This window comes from Rhinoderma darwinii, chromosome 2 (assembly GCF_050947455.1).
Source record: "Rhinoderma darwinii isolate aRhiDar2 chromosome 2, aRhiDar2.hap1, whole genome shotgun sequence".
Taxonomy (NCBI): domain Eukaryota; kingdom Metazoa; phylum Chordata; class Amphibia; order Anura; family Rhinodermatidae; genus Rhinoderma; species Rhinoderma darwinii.
The window spans coordinates 37,746,314-37,764,595 of record NC_134688.1 but is presented as its reverse complement, the minus strand read 5'-3'; the positions used below and the strand labels follow the sequence as shown (position 1 = coordinate 37,764,595).

The following is an 18,282-nucleotide window of genomic DNA, read 5'->3' as shown; positions in this document are numbered from 1 at the left end:
CAGATTCGCAGGATTGTGCCGGTATAGTGGACTCAAAAAGGAGATGCTAATGACCTTCTCCTGAAATTGAAGGAAAGTGAGCGCTCCTTGGGCTTTTTTGAAAATAACAAAACTGTTATAGGTAGCAACCTGGATGAGGTAGATTGCTACCTTTTTGTACCAGGCCTTATTTTTGCGCTTCACCAGGTAAGGCTGAAGCACCTGGTCGGAAAGGTCTACACCCCCCATAAATTTGTTGTAGTCTGTTACACAGACAGGTTTCTGCTTTGCAGTGGTAGCCCCCCTCTCCGTAATTGCCACAGTGGTGTCCGTGTGTACGGTGGACAGCATGTAGACATCCTTCTTGTCGGCCCACTTCACTGCAAGCAATTCCTGACTTGCAAGGGCCATGGATGTTCCCTTTCCCAAACGCCTGGACACCAACTGTTGTGGGAGTCCCACTCTGTTCTTCCGTACTGTCCCACAGGCCCCTGTATTTGCAGCATGGAGGGCTTTATAAAGGGCAACGCTGGTATAAAAATTGTCTGTATAGACGTGGTACCCCTTGTGCAGAAATGGCTCCATTAGGTTCCACACAATTTTGCCAGAGGTGCCAATAGTTTCTGGGCAGCCTGGGGTATAAATTTGGCAGTCCCTGCCTTCATAGATTTTGAAACCGCAGGTGTAACCCGTTGTGCTCTCGCAAACTTTGTACAATTTCACCCCATATCTGGCTCGTTTGGAAGGGATGAATTGACGAAAGGAAAGACGCCCTTTGAAGCTCATGAGCGATTCATCTACTGACAAATTTTTGTCAGGGGTGTACAACTTTAAAAATAAATCATTTAGAAGGGTGATTAATGGCCTTAATTTATTAAGCCGATCATAAGCTGGGTCACTTCTTGGGGGGACTTGGGAATTATCAGTAAAATGCATGAATCGCATTAGGGCCTCATAGCGGTTTCTGGACATCACTGCTGCAAATACAGGGGTAGCGTGGACAGCACTACAAGTCCAGTAGGACCGGACAGAGGGTTTTTTAACCAAACCCATATTGAGGGTAATGCCTAAAAATTTTTTTATTTCTGGGACACTTGTGGGGCTCCACATTCTGGAGTACATAGATGCAGGCTTTTGTAGAACAAACTGCCTAGCATACAGATTAGTCTGCTGGACTATCAAGTCTAGGACCGTATCACATATAAATAAATTAAAAAAATTATAGGGGGTAAAATTTTGGACGTCGACACTAATTCCTGGGGTCGCTTCAAATTGGGGTACTTGGGGGGAAAATGATAGTGCAGGATCCCACATCACGGGAGGGACTGCAACACTCGGCCCTGCACTTGACACCTCTACAGCGACTGACGTATCCACCACCATAGGACTATGGGGTTCAGCGGTGGAATTAGAATCGTCACTGTCACTGTCTGGAACAAATTCTGAAGCGGTGTCTGTTTCGCTTTCAGAAGTGTCGGAACATAGCAAGGCGTAGGCTTGCTCCGCGCTGTACATACGCTGAGACATATTTATAGATGTGTATGTATATATATATATATATATGCCCTATAAGTCCTAACCCTAAAGTAAACCTAAAATCCTAAAAACGACACAAATTTTTTTATTTTTTTTTATATATATATTTTTTTTTTATATAAACAGACGTAAAATTAATTCTAAACGGCCCTAAACACGAACGCTAAACTAGCCCTAACCCTAAAGTAACGCTAAACTAACGGTAAACTAGCACTAACGCTAAACTAGAACTAACGCTAAACTAGCACTAACGCTAAACTAGCGCTGACGCTAAACTAGCGCTGACGCTAATATAGATTTGATATATTATATATATATATATATATATATATGTATGTATAAGAACGATGATTTTTTATCACTTTTTTTCTTTCTTCACAGCACAGGACTTAGACTGATTTCTCTCTCCTCTCAGAACAACTACAATGGGAGGAGAGAGAAATACAGCCCATGTCCTGGCTGTGTTTTGAAAATAACTGTCAGTGATCTCTGTGATAGGTTTTATCACAGAGATCACCTGATCAGGGACCAGTCACAACGGTCCCTGATTGTTGCTGTGCCAGATGACGACACAGGTAAGTTATGCAAAGCGCACTCAGGCGCCATTTTGGGGGGGGGGGGAATCGGACATGAAGGGGAATCGGACGGGGGGGGGGGCGCACTATTTACCCGTTCTCCCTCCTCTCTAAGGAGTTATTCCATGAGAGGAGAGAGAAATGGCGATTATCCGCCGGTTTAGCGTGAACGCCGTGAAATAGCGATTCACGGCGATCACGTGACCAGAGACCACTCGTTATGGTCTCTGGTCGTTGCCCCGAACTCTCAGCTACCTCCGGTAGCTGAGAGAACGGAGCCCCGATCTTTAATTTCGGCGCTACTTTAGGCTAATGCGATCACGTTAAAAGGCGTCGCATTAGCCTAAAGCCCATTAGTGAGGAACGTAAAAAGGCGTACTGTTGGTCACTAAGGGGTTAATATTATGGCAGAAGTAAAAAAAATAAAAGATGTATATTTTTTGTAAACCAATTGCAGATTTTTTTTCATGCTGGTTTTAAATGCGTTAGACTCTGTTCACATCTGCATTATGCACTTTTTATCAGTAGTTCCAGTATGTTTTACGGCAACAATAGTGCAGTCTGTGCACACACACACACACAATATATACATTTTATTTTAGAGAATTGATTATTACCTTGCAAGTCTTCTTCTTCTCCAGTCTTAGAGCTCCCCCTGCTGGTAGCAGTCCTCCGCAGCACACTGCCCAGACCAGCCTCCAGGTCACTAAGTAAGGTTTGAAGCTTAGGGTCAAATTCCTTACTCCATTTCTCATCCTTAATAAATCAGAAAATTCAAAATTCAAAAAAAATTCAATTGAGAAAGTCAGAGGTAACAATGTCATTAATTTAAATATTTCAGATTTTTTCTTAAATTGGTGGCTGAAACAAAGATAACCATCAATGTAGAAAGATTTAAGAGGGAAATAAGACAGAAATGGAACCGCATGCCATTGCAACTCATTTCTAGGCCCATCGGCAGGCCTAAACTTTTTGTGCCCCATGCTGCCCCACTTGCACTCATAGATCATTAGAACTGCTGTCCCAGCTTGTTTTCACTCTATAGAAGAAAACTTCTGTTGGTTGTTGGAAACCATCAACAAGCTGATATTGTGAATTGTATTGTTAGTGTCCTGTTGTGAGTGAGTTGTGGGTATAATAGTATTAAAGGGTTCAACACACTTCTGACATGTCCAAGAGACATTTAGCCAACTAAGCAATAACCCCAGATATACCAGTGGTCCTAGTGACTGATAGATTAAACCAAAAAAGAAAAAACGGTCACGACCATATCATTGAAAAAATACAAAAAATATACTTTATTAATGTCAATCAGACAAATGCAAACAGACAACATTAACCCCTTTAGGACACAGCCTGTTTTGGCCTTGTGGACACAGATGATTCTTTCAAATCTGACATGTGTCTCTTTATGTGGTAATAACTCCGGAATGCTTTTACCTATCCAAGCGATTCTGAGATTGTTTTCTCGTGACATACTGTATTTTATGTTAGTGAAAAAATGTGGTTGATAAATTCAATATTTATTTGTGAAAAACTTCAAATTTTAGCAAAAATTTGAATTTTTCTAAATTTAAATGTATTTGCTTGTAAAACAGAGATAGTAATACCACACAAAATAGTTACTAGTTAACATCCCCCATATGTCTACTTTATGTTTGCATCTTTTTTTTCACGTACTTTTATTTTTCTAGGACGTTACGAGGCTTAGAACTTTAGCGGCAATTTCTTATATTTTCAATAAAATTTCAATAGGCCATTTTTTCACGGACCAGTTCAGTTCTGAAGTGGCTTTGAGGGCCTTATATATTAGAAAGTCCCCATAAATCACCCCATTTTGAAACTTGCACCCCTCAGGGTATTCAAAACCCACATTCAGAAAGTATTTTAACCCTTTAGGCGTTTCACAGGAATTAAGACAAAGTATAGGTGAAATTTACAAATTTCATTTTTTTTGCCGAAATTTATTTGTAATAAAAAAAAAAATCTGTAACACGGAAGGTTTTACCAGAGAAACGCAACTCAATATTTATTGCCCAGATTCTGCAGTTTTTAGAAATATCCAACATGTGGCCCTAGTGTCCTAATGGACTGAAGCACCGGCCTCAGAAGCAAAGGAGCACCTAGAGAATTTTGGGGCCTCCTTTTTTTAGGAATATATTTTAGGCACCATGTCAGGTTTGAGGAGGTCTTGTGGTACCTAAACAGTCGTAACCCCCAAAAAGTGACCCCATTTTGGAAACTACACCCCTCAAGGCATTTTTCTAGGGGTATAGTGAGCATTTTGGCCCCTCAGGATCTTTTTTAGAGCTAAGGTGACCAAAAAACTGCGATTTTGGCGCTTTAAATTCTTTATTTATTACAGCGTTCACCGTGCGCAATAAATTACGTTTTAATTTATTCTGCCGGTTGGTACGATTACGCCGATACCATATGTGTATAGTTTTAAGTTTTGCAGCGTTTGCACAATAAAATTACGTTTCTATAAAATAATTTATTTTCTGGGACACGATATTCTGAGCCGTAACTTTTTTATTTTTTCGTCAAAAAAGCTGTGGGAGGTCTTGTTTTTTGCGGGACGGGTTGTAGTTTGTATTGGTACCATTTTGGGGTAAATGCGACTTTTTGATCACTTTTTATTCTATATCTTAGGAGGGGTGGTGACCAAAAAATAGCGATGCTGACAGTTTTCCGTTTATTTTGTTTGCGGCGTTCACCGTGCGGAAAAATTAACATTATAGTTTGGGTCGTTACGAACACGGTGATACCAAATATGTGTACTTTTTTTTTAACGTTTTCATTTTTTCCCTATAATAAATGACTTATTATAGGAAAACAAAACCTTTTATTTTTACACTTTTATAAAACATTTTTATTAACTTTTTACACTTTATATTTTTGTTTATTAAACTTTTTTTTTTACTTTTTACACTTTCTTTTTTTGACCTGCAGATCTGATCGCTGCTAGAATACATTACACTACCTAGGTAGTGTAATGTACTCCAACTGTCAGTGTGACGTCACAGTCACTCTGACAGTTGGTCTACGAGGATCAGCAGAGGCTGATCCTCATAGGCTGACATACATGGCAGACCCGGAGGCCGTTGTCTGGCCGCCGGATGCCATCACAAGCATCAGCAGCCCCCACGATTGCATGGGGGCTGCTGATGCGCTACAAACCCACTACATGCGGAGATCGCAATCGAGCCCCGCATGTAACGGGTTAATTGCCAAAATCAGCGGCGATGAGCCGCTGATCGGCAACAATGGAGTGTCAGCTGTCGGGGACAGCTGATCTCCAAGTTCCCGATGCACACTGTCGCCGAACGTGTGCCATCGGGAACGACACAGTGACTTCCTGTCACTCTGACAGGAAGCCTATCAGGACCAGCCAAAGGTTGGTCCTGATGGGCTTCCGTCCATGGCAGACCCGGAAGCCATTGTTTGGCTTCTGTTTGCCATAGTAACTATTGGCAAACCCCGCGATTTCGGACCGGGGTCTGCCGATATGTTAGAAACCCCCAAAATTTGGCGATTGCACCTGATCGCCGAATTTAAGGGGTTAATTTGCCTAAACCAGCGGCAAAGGACCGCTGGTCGGCGACAGCTGACCTCCCGGTTCCCGGTGCACACTGTCGCCGACAGTGTGCACCGGGAAAAACTCAGTAACTGTACGTCCTCGTGCGGGAAGTAACCTCCCGCGACGACGGACAGTTACGTCCTGGTGCGGATAGGGGTTAAAACACAATAAAATAGCATAACCCTGGCAGGATAAAAGATGGAATCGAAACAATAGCGCAGCAGGACAATCAGATAATAAACCGGTCAAGAAATCCCCCAAAATGCTGAAGTGCATACATAATTTAAAAGCAGGTACTAAGTATGAAACCTTTTGCACAGATTGGCATATAAACCTAAGTAGGAGGGAATACAATCAAGGCAATACAGCTTGAATAGCAATATACATACAACTGCAGAGTACAAGAATAGCCGGGAGATCAAAGACCGGGGGTCCGCTGCTGAGCCCGACGCGCATATATTGCTGATTGTCCTGCTGCACTTTTGTTCCGATTCCATCTTTTATCCTGCGAGGGTTATGCTATTTTATCATGTCCTAGAGACATGTCAAAAGTTTTGATTGGTGGGGGTCCGAGCACGGAGACCCCCAATGAGGGGGTGAGATTTGCAGCATTTCTGTCCCAGTCTTAAAGCGAATGTCCACTTTCGCAAACATTTCTTTCTGCTCCAATGTAACTAAAATGAAAAATGTACAAACTATGCAAGTAGTCATTTAAAAATATCCTACAGATGGGGGCAGAGCTTGCCGCGCTACGAGATGGCTGTTTGATCCCGGCGCTCCTCCACACACTCACTGAACCCACAGCTCTACACCAGACAGATTACCCAGCAATGGTTAAAACTGGGAAAGATACGATCAAGGACTCTCACGGCACTCCGGGGCAGCTGAGACCGAATCAGGAGATGCATAAATTCATTGGTAAGCGGCCGTCTTAGTCGGCGGAAAAATCCAAGATGGCGCCTCCGTGCCAACGAGAAGATCGGCACGGTGAGGACTCCGATAGTTCCTATGTCCCATCTGATTCTGCGGGAGACCATGATGTCGATCCTATTTCCAGGGCTTATCTGAAAAATACACTTTTGATAGCCCTCAATACGGTCATGAAAGAGCTGCCTGACATCAAAACTGATATCCATCAGATAGATCACAGAGTGCTGGCCCTGGAGGAAGCTCATGCTACTGCTCTTCTCAACAGTCCATGCATGCAGAGGCGATTATGCACCAGACGCACTTGAATAATCTGTATACGCATTTGGAGGATCAGGAAAACTGCAATAGACGGAGAAATATTCGTCTGCGGGAAATTCCGGAGCCGGTGGCGTACGATTCTTTGCAAGGTACGGTTACCCAGATTTTTGCTTCGCTTATAGGGGATGGGCAGGCGTCCTCCATTACTATTGAGAGGGTACATAGAGCCTTGCGGCCAAAACACGAAACGAATGAACCCCCCAGAGGTGTTATATGCGGGATATTAAGTTTTGTATATAGCAGCCATTTTGAAAGCAGCTCGGAAGACGCACGAAATTACGCATGAAGGTGTCAAAATATTGCTATTTCAGGATCTCGCTGCTAGCACGCGGACGAAACGACGAATCCTGAGACCGGTTACGAATGTCCTGTGTGCTTGCAAATTGCCAGTCCGCTGGTTCCCATTTGGGTTGGCAACCATTAAAGATGGTAAGCAGATCACGATTCGTACCCCCAGAAGATTTGGATACTGCATGGCGCAAATTGGACATATCCCTGCTTGATGTCCCTTCTTGGATGCCAGTGGCATTGGATCGATCACCGTTTCCTCGATTGGATGCTTGGCAGTCGACTTCTAAAGCTAAATCCCCTAAGAGTAGAAGGCGCTTTCATCAGAACAATGACACTTGAATCCTTCTTAGAATCACATTGTTTATGGCTTTTGGGGTGCTCGAGTCAGTGGAGTTGCTGATTTATGGGTGTTTTGGCACCCTGCATGGGTCTTAACTTATTATATATTTTTCATAGCCACTTTCTTTTCTTTTAATTGTTTAACTATGTGAGCTAAGGTTAGAGTCATGTTTGCATTGATCTAGAATTTGCATATGCTTGGTCCTACGTTTTAGATGTATATCTATACATACACACACACACTATATATATATATATATATATATATATATATATATATATATATATATATATGTGGGTGTGAAACTTCTAAACGGTTTTCCTCTCCTCTAATCTTCCCCTTACCCCTTTGCTCATCCGCTGGACTCCACCTCCCCTAATACGTCTGTTTCTACAACGGCTGTTCGTAAACTTAAATTGTTATTGTCTCGTATGGGGTTGGTGGACGCTTGGAGGGTCAAACACCCTGCGGTTAAGGATTGCACCTTTTATTCTCTTCCCCATGCTACATATCATAGACTTGATTACTTGTTTGTTCCTGGGTCTATGCAGTCTAGTTTGGAACATGTTGAGATTGGAAATATCATGGTATTGGATCATGCCCCAGTTTCTCTAGTTCTAGACTTAAATGCTTTTACTCGTAGGGAGTGGGTTTGGAGATGGAATGACACTATAATTGTGCAAGTGGAACATAGCACTGAGATTGCTTCTAAATTGGAGGAATTTGACTCTCCTGAGATCTCTAGACCTATCCTCTGGGAAAGTCACAAAGCTTTTGTCCAGGGGGAATTTATTGCGCTGGCCTCTAGGCTTAAAAGACAGAGGACGGAAAAAGTTACTGGCTTGCTTTCCAACAGATCTAACATCGAAACTTCACACAAAAGGACAGGCTCCATTTCGGAGTACAGGGAACTTTATTCTCTCCGTCAAGAGCTCAAAGATCTTCTTAACGTTAAAGCTGCTAAGGCTCTCCAAACTGCCCGTAGTCATACCTATCTTCATGGGGACAAGGGGTCCAAATTAATGACTTGATTGATCCGTCAAAGACAGTCTCGGACATTCATAGAAGCCATAACGAATGCTCAAGGACTTAGGGTCACCTCTTCCCCCCTCATAGATAAAGCTTTTCAGGCTTTCTACTCATCCCTGTATAACTTGGATGGCTCTTCCGAGGGGATCTCTATTTCGCCTCAGGACAGGAGAGGGAAGGTGGAGGAATTCCTATCCTCCATTTTCACATCTAAATTGTCTGGTCTAGATCATTCCCAGCTTTTGTCCTCATTCACTGCAGAAGAAGTGGAAAAGACATTAGACTCTATTCCTTCGGGTAAAAGTCCTGGACCAGATGGCCTGCCCATTTCTTTCTATAAAAAAATTTAGACATCTCTTACTCCCCAAATTTACAGAGGTCTGTAATTCTCTGCTCTCGGGTTCCCCCCTTCCTAACCAATCTTTGGAAGCATTTATCACAATACTTCCTAAAGGAGGGTAAGGATCTTGAGCAGTGCGGGCGTTCTAGACCTATTTCGCTGTTAAACTGTGATTTAAAATGGTGGGCTAAACTTTATCCAACCGCTTTTGCCCCGACTGGTTGGAGATTGACAGGTAGGTTTTGTAAAGGGCAGAGAGGGTAGACATAATATCAGTAGAATCTTACATTCTATCTACCATGTGAAACAGCAAAAACTTTGATGGTTTTGCTGGGTACCGATGCCAAGGCGGCCTTTGACAGGGTCTGTTGGGAGTACATGAAGGCCACCTTACTTAAATTTAATTTCCCTCTCCCATTTATTGAGGCTATTTTCTCCCTTTATAGATCCCCCTCAGCCAGACATCAAATTAATGGTACCTTGTCAGAGCCTTTTCCTATATTTAATGGGACCAGACAGGGTTGTCCCTTGTCCCCTTCCCGGTTTATTCTTATGATGGAAACTCTTCTTTCTAAGTTCAGACAAACAGAGGGCATACATGGTCTGCAATTGGGTAATCATACACATACATTGGCAGCTGTCGGACGATTTGTTACTGATAGTCACGAACCCTGTGGAGGCATTTCCTCTGATATTAGATATATTCACTCAGTTTGGGCTGATCTCGAATTTTAAAATTAATTAGGAAAAGTCGGAAGCCCTAGGCATTGCCCTTCCTATGGATCAACTCTCGAGACTGCAAACCATTGCTTCTTTTAAATTGCCCCATACTGTTATCAAACATTTGGGGATGAGGATCCCGGCTGATACCAATAAACTTTACTCCCTGAATTTTTCCCCTCTTTTCCTGAAAATGAAAAAATTCCTTTCCACACTCAGAATTCCCTCTTTATCCTTGATGGGCAGAAAGAACTTGTTGGCTACTTATGTGCTTTCTCAGATCCTATATACTTTGCAGAGTCTGCCCATCGATCTCCCATCCAGTTTATTTTATAATTTTAAAAGTCTTTTAAATCCAATTCTTAAGGAATGGGAAACATTCCAGGATAGAATACAGATTTCTTACCCTTAAAAAAGCGAAGGGTGGCATGGCATTGCCAGATTTGAGAACTTATTATGAAGCTATTCAACTTTTGCGTTGGGCGCAGTTAGCTAATCCTTCACTTAAAACAATCTATCTCGATATTGAGCGGGAGGTCCTCTCGGAAGAGCGGCTTCCTTTGTTGTGGGTTAAACTCCCTCTTCCCCCGAAGGGGATACTGGTCAGTGATGTAACTAGAGGTATGCTCAAAACGTGTCAGAAGTCACCGGCTCTAACCTTGGCCACGGGGCAAGTCTCTTCTTTAGCTCCCTTGGGGGTACTTCCTATCTATACTGATGGGACTACAGCTATTAATTCCTTGTTATGGCCTTTACTCAATGTTTTGAAAATGAATGATGTTGCTGAATTTCCAGCCGCCCCAGATTTGAATTCTCTTTTGACGCTGCTACCTGGTACTAGTCGGCCTGCTTCCTCAATGACTTTCCTCCATACACGCGATTTTACTTCAACATGCAACTGCAAATTTAACACCACCAAACCCTCCCGATACCCATTATGCACCATATATAAGGGTCTTCTTCTTAATCTTTCCCCATTGAAACCCCCCTTCTTGGTGGAATGGGAGAAGGAATTAGGTGTTACATTGTCTGAGAAGGAGGTGTCGCTTATGTTGTCTCGTAGTCAAGGTTTTTTACGCTCTGTGAAATACCAGGAAAATTCTTATAAACTAGTCACGCGAAGGTATCGCACTCCGGTTTATCTTCATAAATTGCACCTTATACCCACGAGTTCATGATGGAGATGTGGCCATGCCGCGCAGTCACTTTCTCATATTTGGTGGTCATGCTCTAGGATTGTAAACTTCTGGACTCAGATTGAAAGGGCCATTAAGGATGTTACGGGTGAGAGATTCTGAGAGATTCCAAAAGATTGCAGTTTTTTGCTGGTGTATGTCACTGTTTTGTGTTTTATGTGAGTTCCTTGGTACCTGCAGGTCCTAATATTCTTGGATTCTCCACTTTACTAGTAATTGGATATGATTGTCTAATATCGTATTGAGTTTATGGGTCGCAGTCTATGTATTTTTCATTGCGTGACTTCTAGACTGACTGACTATAATTATGTCCGATGGAACTTGCATTGTCATGGTCTGTTGTTCTTTCAAAATTAATAAACATAGAATTTACAAAAAAAAATAAAAAATATCCTACAGATGTATGTGTCTCCATGGAAACAGACTACAAACAAACCATGTGTAGTCTCATTCTGCAGGTTTTCGGTGATTAAGACAAGGACCACATGTTATGGTTTAATTGCAGTGGAAAAACCACAAAAGAACCACTGTGGACCCTTAGGTCCCCTGCACACACTGCGGATTTGTTGAAGATTTTCTGTCCGGATTTGCTGGAGGAAAAGCCACAGACGAAGACTGCTGCAGGCACGTAGATGGGACTTTAAAAAAATCGTATCCACATGATGCTGAGCATTTTCCACATGAATATCTGAGCATGCTGCACTATTTCAAATCCACAGTACGCTCATTCTGTTACGAACGTTCACTGCGGATTTCTCCCGGTTTACTGCAGAAGGGGTAAAAGCCACAGCAAAATCTGCTCGGAACAATTGCGGATGTTGCTGCTGAAAATCCACAACAAATCCGCTGTGTGGTGTACACTATGTATTACCTATACATGCACAGGTATTATAAGAGCCTATAGTAGAATGTAGGCACTATATATGGCAGCCTGTATTTTATCAATGGAGGGAACACAGAATGGCCCCTGTCACCCCTGCATTGTGACAGCCTCCCTGCCCCCACCAGACACACATTACTACTGTACTAGTTTTGGATAACGCTGTCCAAATCTGGAGGAGTAGTCTGATGCGCCTGGGCCTTTCATTTAACTACCTATTACTCCACGCACCATCTATGTGATTAAGGCCCTGTTCACACGGCATGTATTTGACGCATGATTTAAGCTTCCAATTGACATCAATGGGAAAGCGCACCGTTAGTGCATATGAAGGTTTTTTTTTTTACACTAGCGTATTTAAAAACTGTGTCGCGTAGGGGAAAAGGGAAATTCTTTGGCACAGAAAACTTACCTAATTCCCATAGTCATTGTGAGTCCTAATTACGCGACAAAGAAACGCGCAGAAAGCGCGCACAAAAAAACACGGAGAATGTGCATCAAAAACCTCTGTATTTTAATAAGCGCCTTACAAAAATGCCAGTGTTTTTGGCACGTTTACATCTCGTTTTTTTAGCTCCATGTGAACAAGACCCTACTATACAGTATGTAATTCACAGCATCAAACAAATGTTTAGAATCACAAACAAATTTATGTTTTGTTTTTTTAAAGAGTTTTTACTGGTTTTGTTTAGGATACCCAATGAATTGATCAGAAACGATAAACTCTGTATTCATCAGAGAATTCTCCATTTTCAGTAGATGTTTAGCATTTTATAGCTGTCATTTTCAGGGGAGATTTAAGCCCATAACTTCCCAGAGGTGCGCCTGACTTGTAGGATTTTATTCCCTAACCATACAATACAACGCATCCCATAAGAGCTCAATGGGGTTGTGATCTAGTGATTGTGTGACCAGTCCATCGTGTACAATCCGCCATAAAGTGCTCTCTCTCATAAAGATGGCCCCTGTTTGCATTGCTTTATTAGGGCATATGGATGCCAGAGAGGAGGGTCCCCCGTTCAGGACCCCCCCACTATTGGTCAGAGCAGGGAGCCGTTAAGTAATAGCGGCTTCCACTCAGATGGCCCTAATTCATGTATATGGTCAACCATTTGAAGGGCCAGCATCTAATATGATATTTCTCAACCAGGGGCCACTGCTGGGGAGCTGTATGGAGATGCAGTTACCCCCAGAGAGAACAGCTAATTGCTGGGAGTTCCAGAAGCCAAACTCAAGGTCACCCGGCCAGCTCTCCTAAGACCTTATTCACACGACACGGTCACACGGCCGCAGTAGGAACAATAGCCCCTAATGGGGCTATTCACACGACCGATTTTTTGACAGTGCGGGAAACTCGGCCATCAAAATATGGGACATGCCCTATTTTCGGCCGTTCTCCCGGCCCCCATAGAAGTGGGGCCGGGTAATACACGGCCATCACTAGAATGTGTCCCGAGTGACGGCCATGTCTTCCGTCGCTCGCTCTCCTTCTCACAGTGTGAAGTGCATGTGAGGAGGAGGAGGAGGGTATTTTTTTTTGCTCCCTATAGGAGCGGAATCCCCAATCCCCGGCCACAGCTTCGCCAACGCTGTGGCCGGGGATTGGGGATTCCGCTTCAGAAGCGCCTGACGTCACTGTGTCCATATATGGACACAGTGAAGTCGGGGACTTCTCCTGGAGCGGAAACACCGGCCACAGGGTCGGGGATTCCGCTTCAGAAGTACATGATGTCACTGTGTCAGTGAAGTCAGGGACTTCTCCTCAAGCGGAATCCCCAACCCTGTGGCTGGTGTTTCGGCTCCAGGAGAAGACCCTGACTTCACTGTGTCCATATATGGACACAGTGACGTCAGGCACTTCTGAAGCGGAATCCCCAATCCCCGGCCACAGCGTTGCTGAAGCTGTGGCCGGGGATTGGGGATTCCGCTCCTACAGGGAGCAAAAAAAATACCCTCCTCCTCACATGCACTTCGCACTGTGAGGAGGAGAAGGAGAGCGAGCGAGCGATGGAAGACACGGCCATCACTCGGGGCACATTCCAGTGATGGCTGTTTATTACCCGGCCCCATAGACTTCTATGGGAGCCGGGCGAACGGCCGAAAATAGGGCATGTCCCATATTTTGATGGCCGAGTTTCCCGCGCTGTCAAAAAATCGGTCGTGTGAATAGCCCCATTAGGGGTCTATTGTTCCTACTGCGGCCATTTCACGAACGGCCGTCACACGGCCGGGAAACGCTGCCGTGTGAATAAGGTCTTAGAGAACGGGTCATCTTCGTGAGACAACCTATTTAAAAGGGACACTGGGCAAAAGCTGGGTTTTCAGTGAAGACGACCACCTCAATACCGAATTCTCACCTACGCGGCCCCTGACGAAGAGGGGATCTACAGAGGTGTTCTGTCAACTTCTGCAGCCTGCATGTACAGTTAGGTGCCGGGCGGTAGTTGTCATGACTTATGGTTACCTGTATGTATAAGGAATGACTGACTTATCTCTGTACATGCAGATAGGCTGAAGGTGCGGCCTGCCAGAAGAAACCAGTGGATCTCCGATCGGCAATGACAGTGTTGATAAACATTTAAGGATGTAATGGGCGACTCCACTCTGGCGAAAAACTGGCTTTGTCCCGGAGTGTCACTTTAACCAAAGGTGGTAATTTGCCATCATTAGATTTCTTGCGTTTATCCAGGTATCGTATCCATTATAAATGGAAAGAAAACAACATACAGACAATAAACCTGTCGGCTACTCACCTTCAATAACAATGGAGCAAATATCTGTCTGACCGCCTGGTACAAGGTATTGATAGGAGAGTCTAACATGGAGGAAACCAGGACATTTTCATGCAGGTTCTCCTCAGTGATGACTTCTGGACGGATTTTAAAGAAGACAAGAACCTTCTCCTTGGTATCACCAGGTTCAACCTACCGGGTGGAAGCAGAAACACATAAGTATATAGTCATAAGTCATCATCAAGCAAGTTCACTGTGAACCTCCTCAGAGATGACCGGCTGCCAATACTGGCTCTATTACAGGTAGGGATGTCACCCAGCTTTCCTACTGTCCCTGTCCTGAAGAGCTTATCTGCCTAGTTATACAGCACCATGTCAGAGGGAGATGTGTCACCGTCATTCTGGTCACACAGCTTTTTTAAGACCAGATGTAACAAAAATAGCTAAATCTTTATGTTACAAACAGCCGGTTCATGCAGAGGAATCATCTCTTCCCAAATAGAGACTGCTCGAGGAAGAAAAAGCCTGTAAGGTCCTTACATTGCTTCTGCGGAGGAACCCCCCCAACTCCAGGACAGAACAGCGGAGGAGCCCCCCCAACTCCAGGACAGAACAGTGGAGGAGCCCCCCCATCTCTAGGATAGAACAGCGGCGGTGCCCCCATCTCTAAGATAGTACAGCAGACGAGCCCCCATCTCTAGGACAGAACAGCGGAGGAGCCCCCATCTCTAGGACAGAACGGCGGAGGAGCCCCCCATCTCTAGGACAGAACGGCGGAGGAGCCCCCCATCTCTAGGACAGAACGGCGGAGGAGCCCCCCATCTCTAGGATAGAACGGCGGAGGAGCCCCCCATAACTAGGATAGAACGGCAGAGGAGCCCCCATCTCTAGGACAGAACAGCGGAGGAGCCCCCATCTCTAGGACAGAACAGCGGAGGAGCCCCCATCTCTAGGACAGAACAGCGGAGGAGCCCCCATCTCTAGGACAGAACAGCGGAGGAGCCCCCATCTCTAGGACAGAACAGCGGAGGAGCCCCCATCTCTAGGACAGAACAGCGGAGGAGCCCCCATCTCTAAGACAGAACAGCGGAGGAGCCCCCATCTCTAGGACAGAACAGCGGAGGAGCCCCCATCTCTAGGACAGAACAGCGGAGGAGCCCCCATCTCTAGGACAGAACAGCGGAGGAGCCCTCCATCTCTAGGACAGAACAGCAAAGGAGCCCTCCATCTCTAGGACAGAACAGCAGAGGAGCCCCCATCTCTAGGATAGAACAGCAGAGGAGCCCCCATCTCTAGGATAGAACAGCAGAGGAGCCCCCATCTCTAGGATAGAACAGCAGAGGAGCCCCCATCCCTAGGACAGAACAGCGGAGGAGCCCACCATCTCTAGGACAGAACAGCAGAGGAGCCCCCCATCTCTAGGACAGAACAGCAGAGGAGCCCCCCATCTCTAGGACAGAACAGCAGAGGAGCCTCCATCTCTAGGACAGAACAGCGGAGGAGCCCCCCATCTCTAGGACAGAACAGCGGAGGAGCCCCCATCCCTAGGACAGAACAGCAGAGGAGCCCCCCATCTCTAGGACAGAACAGCAGAGGAGCCCCCCATCTCTAGGACAGAAGAGCAGAGGAACCCCCCATCTCTAGGACAGAACAGCAGAGGAGCCCCCCATCTCTAGGACAGAACAGCAGAGGAGCCCCCATCTCTAGGACAGAACAGCGGAGGAGCCCCCATCTCTAGGACAGAACAGCGGAGGAGCCCCCCATCTCTAGGACAGAACAGCAGAGGAACCCCCCATCTCTAGGACAGAACAGCAGAGGAGCCCCCCATCTCTAGGACAGAACAGCAGAGGAGCCCCCATCTCTAGGACAGAACAGCGGAGGAGCCCCCATCTCTAGGACAGAACAGCGGAGGAGCCCCCCATCTCTAGGACAGAACAGCAGAGGAGCCCCCATCTCTAGGACAGAACAGCAGAGGAGCCCCCATCTCTAGGACAGAACAGCGGAGGAGCCCCCATCTCTAGGACAGAACAGCGGAGGAGCCCCCCATCTCTAGGACAGAACAGCGGAGGAGCCCCCCATCTCTAGGACAGAACAGCGGAGGAGCCCCCATCTCTAGGATAGAACAGCAGAGGTGCCCCCATCTCTAGGATAGAACAGCAGAGGTGCCCCCATCTCTAGGATAGAACAGCAGAGGAGCCCCCATCTCTAGGATAGAACAGCAGAGGAGCCCCCATCTCTAGGATAGAACAGCAGAGGAGCCCCCATCTCTAGGATAGAACAGCAGAGGAGCCCCCATCTCTAGGATAGAACAGCAGAGGAGCCCCCATCTCTAGGATAGAACAGCAGAGGAGCCCCCATCTCTAGGATAGAACAGCGGAGGAGCCCCCATCTCTAGGATAGAACAGCAGAGGAGCCCCCATCTCTAGGATAGAACAGCAGAGGAGCCCCCCATCTCTAGGATAGAACAGCAGAGGAGCCCCCATCTCTAGGACAGAACAGCGAAGGAGCCCCCCATCTCTAGGACAGAACAGCGGAGGAGCCCCCCATCTCTAGGACAGAACAGCGGAGGAGCCCCCCATCTCTAGGACAGAACAGCGGAGGAGCCCCCCATCTCTAGGACAGAACAGCGGAGGAGCCCCCCATCTCTAGGACAGAACAGCAGAGGAGCCCCCATCTCTAGGATAGAACAGCAGAGGAGCCCCCCATCTCTAGGATAGAACAGCAGAGGAGCCCCCATCTCTAGGACAGAACAGCGAAGGAGCCCCCCATCTCTAGGACAGAACAGCGGAGGAGCCCCCCATCTCTAGGACAGAACAGCGGAGGAGCCCCCCATCTCTAGGACAGAAGAGCGAAGGAGCCCCCCCCCCCATCTCTAGGACAGAACAGCGGAGGAGCCCCCCATCTCTAGGACAGAACAGCAGAGGAGCCCCCATCTCTAGGACAGAACAGCAGAGGAGCCCCCATCTCTAGGACAGAACAGCAGAGGAGCCCCCATCTCTAGGACAGAACAGCGGAGGAGCCCCCATCTCTAGGACAGAACAGCAGAGGAGCACCCATCTCTAGGACAGAACAGCAGAGGTGCCCCCATCTCTAGGACAGAACAGCGGAGGAGCCCCCCATCTCTAGGACAGAACAGCAGAGGAGCCCCCATCTCTAGGACAGAACAGCGGAGGAGCCCCCCATCTCTAGGACAGAACAGCAGAGGAGCCCCCATCTCTAGGACAGGTCAGCGGGGCTCCTCGTTCCCTGCCGGTCATGTACCTTATTGACGAGCAGTACCCGGGCCCCGGCTTTTCTCGCTGACAGGACGAATTCGTTGCCATCATCAAGAAAGCGGTCCAGCTCAGCACAGTCAGAGAGCCGCTCTCCAGCCGGCAGCCCGAAGTAGTTGTACACAGTGCTGACAATGAAGTCCTTCCTACGGTCTCCTCCAGCGGCCGTCGGCATCTTCCCCGCTGTACAACCAGGCGACCTGACACTTCTATCCGGCTACGAGAGATTGTTGAAGAGCCGCTACCATAGCAACATGAGATCAGCCACAACTGCCTCCGCAAACATGGCGGCGACGTAAAAGACGTGCGCGTACACAAATAGAACGTCTGGGACGCGCGCATAGAAAGGGGATGGAATGTGAAACCTTACAGTGGTCTCCTCGTGTTCTTCTTATCTGTATCTGGGAGAACTGGGAAGCAACTAATATGTCCACCATTACACTGTCCGGCCGTCACTAGGAAGTGTTCAGGACTCCTGACTTCTCACTCCTGTATTGCAGCATAAGGAGTCCAGGAAAGCTGAATGACAACCCTGGTTGGGGTCTTACTGCAATGGCCCCCACA

General features: G+C 46.3%; 1 protein-coding gene across 7 annotated transcripts in view; it reads right to left on the bottom strand.

Annotated features, from left to right (window-relative positions):
• Nucleotides 1-18,020, bottom strand: part of DYNC2H1 (dynein cytoplasmic 2 heavy chain 1) — a 372,805-nt gene extending 354,785 nt beyond the window's left edge. For 4 of the 7 annotated variants that reach the window (XM_075851538.1, XM_075851539.1, XM_075851540.1 and 1 more), the window contains exons 1-3: nt 17,708-18,019; nt 14,468-14,638; nt 2,708-2,846 (exon numbers count right to left, since the gene is read on the bottom strand). In XM_075851538.1, coding sequence (XP_075707653.1) covers nt 2,708-2,846; nt 14,468-14,638; nt 17,708-17,893 — 496 coding nt within the window. In that variant the 5' untranslated portion in view covers nt 17,894-18,019. Of the gene's footprint in view, nt 1-2,707; nt 2,847-14,467; nt 14,639-17,707 lie in introns of all 7 variants that reach the window. The other 3 variants (XR_012881305.1, XM_075851543.1, XM_075851542.1) reach the window with 1 other exon arrangement.
• Between the last annotated feature and the right edge of the window lie 262 nt (nt 18,021-18,282).